The 13366-nt window shown below is 42.5% G+C and overlaps 1 protein-coding gene across 1 annotated transcript in view; it reads right to left on the reverse strand.

Moving 5' to 3' along the window:
- The window catches only part of GOLPH3 (golgi phosphoprotein 3), a 48730-nt gene extending 44303 nt beyond the window's left edge, over positions 1–4427 (reverse strand). The window contains exon 1 of the mRNA XM_065406074.1: positions 4215–4427. Within this exon, the coding sequence (XP_065262146.1) occupies positions 4215–4427 (213 nt within the window). The remainder of the gene's footprint in view (positions 1–4214) is intronic.
- Between the last annotated feature and the right edge of the window lie 8939 nt (positions 4428–13366).

The raw sequence follows: 13366 nt of genomic DNA on the forward strand, positions 1-13366 counted from the left end.
TCTCCAAAATCCATAGTACTTTTTGTATACTATTATACCATGTAACAAAAAATTGGAATAGTTGGATTTTTATCTAAAACGTCACACTTAAGTGTGTCACTCAAAGACTACACTTCTATAGAAAATTGCTTGCACGCAGGAAGTTAACAAATTTAAACCTTTGTAAGTCAGTATTTTGCCTATAGGCTCAAGATGTATTTACATCAGTGTCCTCAGTATCTATATTATTTATAATACAGTATGCATCAGAATGTTTAACGTGAAACACGTATGTGTGCATATATACTTTTTTTTTTTTTACACTAAATTATTTCTTTTGTATGTTACCTTACTATTAAAATACAGAAACGGTTATGTGTATGTGGGGAAAAAAATAAAGAGGAATAATCAACAGGAAAAAAATAATATGAACACAAAATGTACAAACAATATCATAGGTAAGGATCAAAGGCCAATAAACTTTGTGTTCTGAACACGTGTATATTGCACACAGAAAATGCAAATACAGTAGTAAGATAAAGTATTTTTTTGTTTTTAGCGAAGTAAATTTCGCCATACCAAGGATGAACCAAGTACAGAGTGATTACGCTCAGCAGGCATACTCTGAGAGTTTTGCTATGATTTAATTAAAATAGTTCATCTCTTTTGATAGGATCCGCATAAAAACCTACAATACATTGAACATATTTAGCTGTATAAAATTCCTAGAGCTACATTGCTGTTTGAACCTTTTCCAAAAAGTTTTTTAAAAGGAAAGTCTCACCACATACTTAAATTACAAATTGCATCCATTTCAACAGGGCTCCTTCTGTATACAGTTTAGGTGATGTTAGATTATATTAAATGATATTGACAGAATATTAATACATATCTGTCTAGACTCTTTCCACCACTCCCTCAAGTTTTCCAAGAAAAAAAAGGTAGAGCTATTATTTAGCTAAGATATGAATTTTAAATTCCCAATGAAGCTTTCCTGCCAGGTATCTCAAGTTTTAGGAGAACATGTGATCTTAGTTCAATAAAACTATACTGAAGTTTTCTATAACTAGAACTCAACACTGAATCATTTTGTTTGAAGGTGATTATATTCCACCCTAATAAGTGGATAAGACTTTGTCAGCTTGAAATTTCGTCAATTTTAAAAGTGAGTTTAAAGTACTTTTGGATACTACGCCTGCTCCTAAGTCTCCCTGCCACTTTTTGTGGTTTCACAGTCACACTTTACTAGTTTTAAAAATGTTTCTCTCTATACTGTTGCTCTGAGAAAGACCCACACAAACAACAGGTGAAACAAACCATACAATAAGAAACAGTTAAACTGACTATACACAAAGTGCTGTCAAATACACAAAGTAGACTAGCTGGAAAAAAGTGAGAAAACTATTTTTTGTTTACTAATGTTAAGTATTACTTGTAGCAATGGAAGATAAAATATTTTCAAAGATATGTGATTTTAAATTGACAGATTTTAAGTTGAAGACAGAAAGCTCTCCAGAAGAGCTAAGTAGACAGGACAGACATACACAAAGCATATAACCCCATGATACATTTATCACAAACCTCAATAACTGCAGCCCTTGTCCACATGTCCTCTACCTAACCCCAGTGGATGACCTCATGTCTCTTTATATTTTCTCTCAACCGTAAGCTCTCTGGGACAGGTACATTTCTTTTGTCTGTAAAGTACCATGAATATCTGTGTCGCTGGAGAAACATTAAATACAAGTATAATCTACAGAAGATTCCTTACTGTAGAAAGAACCCTTAGATTCTCTTGCGGCATGTGCAGTTATTAAAGAGACAGAACAAATCATCTAACTATAACAATTTGATACATAACCTGTACAAAGAGAATTTTGAGGCCCAATATCAATTATCAATAATTTGAATTCTGGAAGCACCCAGAATGTGTTAAGTGCTATTCTCACACACACACACACACACACACACACACACACACACACACACACACAAAGAGCTTACAGTCTAAGGCCCTGATCCTGCAAAGACTTTAAGCACATGCTTAACCTTACTTCAGTGGGACTACTCTTGCGTGTAAAGTTAAGAACATGTGTAAATATACATAAGACCAGGGCATAAGGCCCTGATACTTGCCATCAGATTCACATGGATGGATCCATGTGTCAGTGTGGAGGCCTCATGACTTTACTGGGACTCAACACAAATGCAAAGGTCCACCCAAGCAGATCCAAATACAAGAATATGGCCTAAGACAGTGGTTCTTAACCTTTACTGCAGCCTGCACCCATTTGGTTCTCAAAATATGTTCTCGCACCCCTTATCAAAAATCGTTGAAATAGGTCAGTTCTTTAAACCTAGATATATTTTTGTTTGTATATTACAGTAATCGTTAAAAAATGTATAATGTTAATAAATACATAGGTTTGATGAAACAAAGTAGTTGTACTTACGTACCTGTGCTTAATTTGTGTTTTCGATGATTTACCTTCTAAACAAAAATCTGGCGTGTCTTGCACCCCCAGAAAGGGCATCTCGCACCCCCAGGGGGTGCATGCACCCCAGGTTAAGAACCACTGGCCTAAGATAACAAGTATCACACAAGAGATAGGAAATAGGGATGTAATAAAATATACACAATTTTAATATACACATTTTTTTTTAAAAAGTGTCAGTTATACCAGCTGCTTCTCAACCTAGCCATTATTAGTTGGCTAATTAATTTTAGGTATCATACAATAAAAGTCATCCAAAACATAATGCTAGCAGTCCCATCTCACATCAGACCTTACTAATGAACACATACAATTTGAAGGTACCTTCTTCCCCCCACTGCCTGCATTTGCTAGTTGGCTTGAAAAGCAGAGCAGATCTCAAAGTTTACAGGCGACATCAAAACTGAATGGAAGACCAGATTAGTATATAACACATACCAAACTAATCAGTCCTCTTTTGTTGGATTGTTCCTACAGGATTTGTTTTTGTTTTCTTTATCCCTACTAAACCCTCTTTCCCCCCCACCCAAAAAAAAAGATATTGGTAGAGATGAACCAGACCCTTCTATAATCATGTCACAAAGACAACTAAAAATAAAATAAATTTCAAAGGATAAATTCAAGAAAAAAAATGAAATTGTTTACCACCACGATTAATAAATTTAACCCACTTCTAGTGTCTGAAACCCATTTTTGTCAGAAACAAACTTATCTCCCAGCATTTTAAAGAGGTACAAATAAAATACACTAGACTAGAACTGCTTATTGCAAAGAATTTTTTTTTAAAGCAAAATATTTTACACACTCTGACATCTGCACTTCCAATTTGGCAATCCAATTAATTTAGCAACCCCCAAAGCTCAGTATTATTGTGTGCAACCAAATACATGGAACTGAGCCAGTCTCCCATATACCAGAGCCCCAAATGAGCTGTGGGAGAGTGGGTAAAATATTACAGCTCTGGCCTGGTACCCCAATTCCACCCCCAATAGTCTCTGGCGTTCCTGACCCCCACCTTCAAGGTCCCTGCCTTTATCCCCAAACCCAGAGTCACCATCCTGCCTAAAAAGCCTCTACATGCACCCAAACCTCCTCCTCTCCAGAATCATTACTTCTCTCAAATTCACTGCACCAAAGTTATCCTCCAAAGGCACCCCAGCCCAACACCACCACCAAAACCACCACCAGGCCCTGAGCTACTGCCCCAGATCCCAGCCCTCCCTCCACCCACAAGGTCCTGGGCTTTCCCCCCCCAGATCCCAGCCCTCCCCCCAGCCAGGCCATGGGCTCCACCCCCAATTCCCAGGCTCCCCCCCACCTCCAGTCCCTTGTGCCCCCCCCCCCACCAGCTCCTTCCCTCCCCCCCCCCAAGATCCCAGCCCCCCTCCCTGCCAGGTCCTTGCCCCCCCCCAGATCCCAGATCCCAGCCCCCCTCACCAAGTCCCAGCCCCGGCCAGGTCCTTATCCCACCCTCCCGCCAGTTCCTTGGCCCCCCCACCTCAGCACCCCCATCCGTCAGGTCCTTGGCCCACCCCATCTCTCAGCCCCCCCAAAGTCCTTGCCCCCCACCCACGATGTCCCTTCCCCACGCCCCCCCCCAAAATCCTAGCCCCCCGGGTCCTTGGCTTCCCCCTAGATCCCACACACACACCCCCTCAGGTCCTTGGCCCACCTCATATCTCAGCCCCCCCGATGTCCCTTCCCCACGCCCTCACCAGACCCCCGCCGCCTCCCCCGCACCTCTCGGTCCTTGAGGCCCAGCAGCAGCACCTCCTCCATCAGGGTGAGCCGGGTTTCCTTGGAGTCGCCCTTCTCGTCGTCGCCCTGCTCGTCCCGGCGGCCCTCCTCCTCCGGGCCGCCCCCGGCCACCCGCTCCTTGTCGGCGGCGGCGCTGCGGGAGGCCTCGGTGCGGCGCTGCACCAGGCCCGAGCTGCGCTGGGTCAGGGAAGTCATGGCTCCGGCCGGCGGCGCGGCGGGGAGAAAGCCCGAGCGCGCGGGAGGGGGCCGCGCCGGGGACACGGGCTCTCGCTAGCCGCGCCGGGGCTGCGGCCGGCCGGGGGGACGCATGGGGGAGGGCTCGGCCACGGGGGCAGAGGGGCCGGCTCCCCCTACGGCAGGAGCAGCCGAGGAGGCAGCGGACGGGACGCGGCTTCTCCTCCAATATGGCGGCGCTGGCTGATGTCAGCGGAGGATGTGGCAGTCCGGGCAGGGGGAGGGCACCGGAAAGAACCGCGGCCGGGGGGAGGGACCCTGCGAGGCGGCTTGGGGCGCGGGGATTCCCCCCCCAGGGAGAGGAGAGGGGGCGGGGATCCCCACAGGGAGAGGAGAAGGGGGTGGTTGGGGGATCCCCCAGGGAGAGAAATGGGGGGCCGGTTGGGGGGCAGGGATCCCCTACAGGGAGGAGAGGAGAAGGGGGCAGTTGCGGCGTGGGGGGTCCTCTCAGGGAGAGAAAAGAGGGCACTTGGAGTTTGGGGGTCCCCTCACAGAGGGAAAAGGGGGCCCTCGGGGTTGCAGGGATCCCCTTCACAGAGGAAGAAGGGGGTGCTTGGGGGGCGAGGATTCCTGTCTGGGAAATTATTGAGCAAAGGGGTGGGTTTTAATTTGCTGAACAAATTAAGCTTGAGGGTTTGGTTTTACTAAACCAGAACTGAAAGTGGTTTGGATCTGGGATTCCTTTTATCCAGATGAATAAAGTCTGCATGCTGCTGAGGATAACTGGCTTCAATTTTGAATCATCTCTGATTATTATTGTTAATGTGAGTGAACGTTGGCAGGTGTTGGGCTAGTGCAGAGGGAAGATAGGAACAGTTTGTGCTGGGAACTAGTAAATCATGTTGTCTGTGAATCTAAAACCAAACCAATATTCAGCCACTGTATTAAAATAATAAATGTAATGTTATGGTGCAATCCAGCTCTCCCCCCAGGAAATCCAGACATTCTGAGGATCACTTGCTAAATCTAGACTGTATATCAGGGTAGGCAACCTATGGCACGCGTGCCAAAGGCAGCATGCAAACTGATTTTCAGTGGCACTCACACTGCCCGGGTCCTGGCCACCGGTCCGGGGGGCTCTGCATTTTAATTTAATTATAAATGAAGCTTCTTAAACATTTTAAAAACCTTATTTACTTTACATACAACAATAGTTTAGTTATACATTATAGACTTATAGAAAGAGACCTTCTAAAAACGTTAAAATGTATTACTGGCACGCGAAACCTTAAATCAGAGTGAATAAATGAAGACTCGGCACACTACTTCTGAAAGGTTGCCAACCCCTGCTGTATATTCTTCAGGGCAGGGACAGTAATTCATTATTTGATAGGTGAGGAGCCCAGCATATATCCGGCATGGTATCTCAGACTAGGGCACTGTGAACGGGAATTTTAAAAACAAATTGAAGGATTTCTGAAGTATCTCTTTGAAAACCCACAGCAAAATTCTTCAATTCAGGGAGAGAAAATGAGAAATACCCTTAAAATTCATCCTTGATGAGAGTCTTTGTCTTCACAAAAGAGTGAGACTTGGCAGGTCTTGAATTGTGAACTAGATGCCACAAACAGTAACACTTGTGCTTAAATTTAATCATATCAGTAGTACCATTGACTTCAGCAGGACTATTCATGGGAGTAAGAATACTCATATGCATCATAGTTTCCAGCCTAAGGACCAGATCATTCAAATTATAATTTTCTAAAAACAAGTTTATTCTCAGTTTAATCTCATATGTATCCTGTGTCAAGGGATTATATCCTACATTTACAGGGGAATGAGTTAATCTAATCTCTAACATGAATGATTCTATAATTTCTTAAAAGCATAAAGAAACATATATCCAGTCCTGTATGCTAAAGTATTATCGCTAGCATTTTGGTGCAGCTTTCCACACAAAAAAAGGTGGGTGGAGGTATATGTATTTCAGAATCTTCCTCTGTATTGTTCTAGCACAGAGATTGTCAAACAAGGAGAAGGGCTCATCAAACTTTCTAAGGGGCACAGTGAGCTGTCTAATAGTTCACTAATTATAATAAAGGGAGGGGTGGGGGCAAGTGCCAAGCCAAATCTGAGTGAGTGGTGTTACGACCTAGCACACAAGGTCACAGTGCCATTCAAATTTGGTCCAGCCACCCCTCCATTATGACAGTGAGGTGGCTGGGCCAAATGTGAGTAAGAGGGATGGGGGTCTGTGGCCTCCAAATAAAAAATAAAAATGCAAAGGTTGGTTAGGATTCAAAAAATGTTGAGAATCCCCATGCTAGCAGATCCTGATGCTGAAATTCCAGTCCCTTACTTCACAATGGAGGCAGGATTTACCCTTGGTGATGTCACCAAAATATTTGTGATTGACAAGTCAAGAATTTGAGTATAGTGGGATGGAATGTCAAGTAAAGAGCGTGTGGTCACTTAATTGTGACACTCAAAGTTGAAAGTCAAGTGTCTTTATCTACCTGCAAAGTATACACTAACTTATGTGTTTTATAACTGTGACATTCAGTTTACTGAGACTGGGGCTCATGAAGGTCTAAACTCAAGATAGCAGCATATGCTGGAACTTGGAATTCCAGGACATATCACACTGATGGTGATAGAAAAATATAAAGATAATGTTGAACAAAGCAGTCTAAAGGTTTCAGTCTTGAAGGATAATGATTGATAGCAAAAAGGACAGGATTTCTCAAGCTGGAAACAGTCTGCCAGCCATCTCCAGTCTATATAACTAGGGGACAGAGCCAGAAAGGTCTCTGTTCTGTGTATGTGTATATATATCTCCTCACTATATGTTCCATTTTATGCATCCGATAAAGTGGGCTGTAGCCCACGAAAGCTTATGCTCAAATACATTTGTTAGTATTAGTTAAGGTGCCACAAGTACTCCTGTTCTTTCTTCTGACAAAGTCATTACAATTCAGTGATTCTTCATGTGACAAATTGGGGGTTCTGTCTGTACCACTTAGGCGTTTTGGCTGATTTTATGAAATTACTAGGTCATGGAAAGCTTGTGTGTATATTGGTCCCCCATGAATTAGCTGGGTTTATCATGTCTCTGCCAGGCCACCTATCTTCTCTCTCACATCGTGGGACCAACACAGCTACAACACTATCCAAAGTAAAACACCTTGGGACAATAAGTTTGCTTTACCTGGGAGAGGACACTTCCTCCTCTTGTCTGAAGGTTGTGAGGGTTGGGAAGTAATGGAAAATTACCAAGAGGCAGAACAAAAGAAGCAGGTGACCCCAGCAGGAGTGTATAAAGCAGGGGTCTCAAACTCAATTTACCTTAGAGCCAGTACCAGTCCTCAAATCCTCCCAGCGGGCCAATAATGGCACTGAAGATGGTGTTCATGCCACCTTCCAGCCCGTTTCCCACCCTTTTCCCTCGCTCCCTTGGCCTCATGCCACCCCAGCTGACTCTGCTCAGTGACTAGTGACGCTGCCTTCATGGCTGATTCTGCCCTAGTGATGATATCTCTGTCCCTCTCCCCCAGCCAATGGGAGCGTGAGCGGGCGGCGCCTGCAGCAGACAGCCGGGAGAGTGGCTGCATGGGCATAGGCGCCAACTTCCCTGTTTTCCCTTGGGTGCTTGACCCTCCCCCACTCCTGGCCCTGCCCCCACTCCACCCCTTCCATGCAGCCCTGCCCCTACCCCACCTCTTCCCACCCCCGCCCCCATTCCAACCCCTTTCCCAAAGTCCCCGCCCCAACTCTGCCTCTCCCTGCCCCTATTCCAACCCCTTTATTTTGTTTGGCCGTGGTTCCCCATTCCTGGCCAATGGGAGCTTTGGGGAAGGTACCCACTGGCAAGAGCAGCGCGCGGAGCCCTCTGCCCCCCCTCCCTAGGGGCTGCAGAGATGTGGTACCGGCCGCTTCCTGGAGCGGCGTGGGGCCTGCGGCGCCACGGGGAGCAATCCCGTGGGCCGGATCCAAAGCCCTGAGGGGCCGGATCTGGCCTGCGGGCCATAGTTTGCCCACCCCTGGTGGATATACTCTTGCCGCACTATGTATAGGTATGGTAATTATAGATAAGGTTTCGTTTACATACAAAATTGCAACAGTTTAAATTGTACACTGATTCAGTTAAACTGTACAACTTTTTGTGTTCCCAAGCCTTAAATAAAAAGATTTACAAGCTATATTTCATGGATATTAAAACAAAACAATTTATTATCGGTAGACAACAAAAGGAAAAGGGGATTTTTATCATTATTAGACTCAAGAGACAGAACAAACTGTGGCAGAGCTGAGGTTAGTGTGAAAAGTAAGTTGAAGGTAGAAAGTATCTTGAGGTCTGATTTGAAGGAGAAGAAGGAGCTTACTTGGTGCACAGGAAAAGGGAGTCCATTCCAATCATAAGGATCAGAATGATAAAAGACATGGAGTGGTGAATAGGAGAAGGAGCAGAGGGAGTATAAGGAGAGAGAGATGGGCAGAGCAAATAGTGGTAGTGAGAGTAGCAGGAGACCAGAGCTAATCATCAGCTGACTATAGATATTACACTGGTGCTACAGTAGCTGTTTTTCTTTTTTCTCTTTGAGTTTCTGCTACACCTGTTTTTATGGTCTAGTTGTTTTATATTTAGTCAATAGGCATGTTTACCCTATAATGTACATGCTAATTTAATATCTATTAAAGCCTTGAATGTCTGGGACCTGGTTACCTAAGAAACCCTATATCCCATCACAGGACTTTCGGTCAACTGGGATTCTCTTGCTGAGTGTTCTCAGGAGTGAACTCTCCAGGTCTGGCTACAGAGCTTCCCCAGTAAAAGGAAGCAATATGCTCCCTCTGACAGTCCAGAAAAGCCTAGTTTTGTCACTTCTTAATGTACATAGTGTGACGTTGCACCCCATAATTCTTTATAGAAATATGCTTCTGAGTATAAATATGACATAACTGGAATATGTTTTATGCTAGATATGCCATGTAACATATCTTTGCAAAGGTTATAATCTACAGAATATATTCACCCTATCTGTATGCATGTATCATTTTTATATTTGAAGTTATTAATACTGGCTATGTATTTGTTTGATTCTAAGTAGCCTCAGTGAAGCATTTGGTCAGCTTCTCAGTAAGTGCCCAGTCAAGAAACACTTAACTGACAATGGACTTTGGGAGACGCCAATCCACATCTGAGCTTTCCTGGGAACGTTCAAACTAACATGTAAACAATGGCGTTGGCTTGAAAAAAGCTGAATCATTCATAGACGTGACTTGCCCAGGTGGCTACAGACTCCATCTTGTTACTGTGATTTTGCACAGGAGAACAAAGGGGTTTCCACCCACAAGAGAGAGAATATAAAAAGGCCCTGGAAACCCCTCCATTTTGTCTTCAGCTGGCTCAAGAGATGGCCTCTCCACCCCAAAGAGATGCCTGAAAGAAACTGGAACAAAGGACAGTAACTACAGGGGTGTGAGTGATTGCTGGACCCAGACTAGGAAGGAGTCTAGTCTGTGAAAGAAGCTTATTGGAACATCTCTGAGGATGAGATTTACCTGCATTTAGTTTCCTACTGTATTAGGCTTAGACTTGTGTATTTTTGTTTTATTTTATTTGGTAATTTACTTTGTTCTGTCTGTTATTACTTGGAACCACTTAAACCCTACTTTTTATATTTAATAAAATCACTTTTTACTTTTAATTAACACAGAGTAAGTAATTAATACCTGGGGGAGCAAACAGCTGTGCATATCTCTCTATCATTGTTATAGAGGGCGAACTATTTATGAGTTTACCCTGTATAAGCTTTATACAGAGTAAAACGGATTTATTTGGGGTTTGGATCCCATTGGGAACTGGGCATCTGGGTGCTAGAGACAGGAGTACTTCTTAAGCTGTTTTCAATTAAGCCTGCAGCTTGTGGGGGACGTGGTTCAGACCTGGGTCTGTGTTTGCAGCAGGTTAGTGTCTCTGGCTCAACAAGACAGGATACTGAAGTCCCAAGCTGCCAGGGTAAACGGGCTCAGAGGTAGTCCCAGCACATCAGGTGGCAGTCCCAAGGGGGTCTCTGTGTCCCAACCCGTCACATATGGGTTATCACTTAACATGATGTAAAGTTGGTAGCAGATTTTCTCTAACAGCAACATGAGGTCTCGGGCTTCCCTCTTGGGACAGATCAATGAGGTTTTTTATTTTTGTGGCAATCAGTGCTATTGCCTAGACAATCTTAGAGGCTTAGTCCACATTTTGATTGAATTGGTCCAAACTAAGGTGCAAAGGCAGATTATTTTCAGAGGCAGGACCCCAACCATGGAACATCTAGCCCAAGTAAATCATTTGGAACCATATCTTGACCATGTTGAGGTCTAGAGTCAAGACCCCACCTCTTTGATAAGGCCTAACCCTAATAATACCATCTTCACAGAACCAACCCACAATTGGTGAGACTGAAGAGAATAAAGTAGAAGGCAAGAAGAAGAAAAGTGAAGTAAACACCCAAACATATACAGAGAGAATGAAGGCGGATATGACAACATTGTCATCATTGGGGCATGCTCAGGTCTGATCCAAAGTCCACTGAAGTAAATGGAAAGTTTCCAGTGAATATCAGTAGGCTTTGAATTAAACCTTCAAAGCTGCCCTTAATTTTTGTATAGTGCTGAAATACAAACAGTGACAGGCATCTTAGGAAACCATAAGAAAGATAAGCGTTATTAAAGTGAGCCCATTTCAAACAGGGTCCCTGAATGTCAAGTGTTTCCAAATTCTCCCTCTCTCCCTCCCCACTGCTGAATTCGTAGAACTGCTAGTTCCTGGAATCTTTGGTTTTTTGGTTTGTTTTTTTAATGACTCTCTTCTCCCTGAAGGCTATTAGCTAAATTTTTAAGATATGATGCTTGTGCATAGGACTGGATTGGCCAGTTTGGGACAAAAAAGCCTCTGATAAGGGTTTAACATTCGATAAATAATTTTACAGGTCTGGATGTTACATACATCAAGAGTGATAATACCCTGTTATAGGAAGACAAATTTTAATATTATAAATATAGCATTAAAAATAATAATTACACAAAAAACAGTTAAGACCTTGGTTGTAAAAGAGATACAGGTCTGGCCATTCATCTGCAGATTGGTGGTTAAAATACAGTCAGGCTCAACAGCAACAACATTATACTCTTTTCTGAAATCAGAACAGTGACCTTTGTAAAAATTAACTGGAGGTTTCACATTCAGGAAGCTACCACCAAATCTGGTTATACAGTAGAACCCCAGAATTACAAACCGCAGAGTTATGAAGTGACTGGTAAACCACATACCTCATTTAGAACCAAAAGTACACAATAAGGCAGCAGCAGAGACAAAAAAAAAAAAAAAAGCGGCAAATTTAATATAGTACTGTACTGTGTTAAACATAAACTACTCAAAAAAAGGGAAAGTTAAAAAAAAAGATTTGACAAGGTAAGGAAACTGTTTCTGTGCTTCTTTTATTTAAATTAAGATGGTTAAAAGCAGCATTTTTCTTTTGCATAGTAAAGTTTCAAAGCTATATTAAGTCAATGTTCAGTTGTAAACTTTTGAAAGAACAACCATAACATTTTGTTCAGAGTTATGAACAACCTCCATTCCCGAGATGTTCATAACTCTGAGGTTCTACTGTAATTGGCACCTTGGAGTCCATCAAATATTTAATATAAAATTCATAAAGATTACATGAATAAAAGATCTGCTTCAGTTCCAAATACAGCAAATCCCTCATTGTTTCCATTAAAATACATAAATAATTGTCAACTTGTTAAAAATATATGTAAAACTAGATAGTAAAAAGAAAAAGTTATAACTTACAAGTAAAAATCAAAATAGTATTTTGTCCAATTAGAAAATGTCTATGTACAGTATTCTGCTTTAGTCAGAAGCACATATGTAACAAATTATCTTACTTTTTTTATGGTCCTCGTTATTGCAACTAAACAGAGAGGATCATAAAATTAATACCAATATTTAGAACATGGTAAGTGTGGGGTGCTCATCCATTACTCTGAAAGAAGTGAACTATAAAGATGGAACGTAGAGGGAATAAAACTACATTTCATCTTCATCCTCTTTGTATTCCTGAGAAAGTAGTTAATCATGTTGAAATAATTGTTTTAAATATTGGCTTGCAGAACTCGTATCTTATCTGCCTTAATGGTTTTATACCTCAAAAGGAAGCCAGGAGATTTTTTATTATCGCTCATTTACCCATGTCCTTAGGACAGTCCTGATTATGGATCAATGATCCTCAGAAGGTTTGTAAATTTGGTGTGGGTAATAGTTGGAACTTTCATAGAACCTTCCATCCTGGAAGCACAAAGGGCATTATGAACATCAATGAATTAAGCACATAAAAATTCAGGGGTCAAATTCCTCCCTGACTCACAGGCTGTGATTCTGAGCAGAATTTGATCCTAGATGCTTATTCTAAACCTCTTTGCTCTGTAAAATTGGGCTTGAAATCATGGAAGAATAGACTCTCGTACTTCCAGTCAAATATTACAATTATAGACTATATCTTCTTTTGTGCCCTAGTCCTCTTTATCTTTAAGTTATTCTGTTAAGTGTGTTTGCAGCATTATTGTAGTCATGTTCGTCCCAGGATATGAGAGAAACAAGTAGGTGACCTATATCTCAGAAAAGCACTGTGTAACTCAAAAGTTTGTACCTTCTCCCAACAGAAGTTGGTCCAATAAAAGATATTACCTCACCTACCTTGTCTCTCTGTTAAGTGTGACAGTCTGAAAGCTATTGTTTAGTGGGGAAACAAATACAGTGATTTATCCAAACTCTACTCCAGTTCTTGCAAAGAAAAGACTGGCCATGGTAGAGGTGAAAGGGAGGTTCAGAAACCTGAACCTTATTAGTCAGCAGTAAAATGCCCAGTTAGGCAGTGAGCAAATTCTGTCCTGTTAGATGGCTA

This window comes from Emys orbicularis, chromosome 6 (genome assembly GCF_028017835.1).
Source record: "Emys orbicularis isolate rEmyOrb1 chromosome 6, rEmyOrb1.hap1, whole genome shotgun sequence".
Lineage (NCBI taxonomy): Eukaryota > Metazoa > Chordata > Testudines > Emydidae > Emys > Emys orbicularis.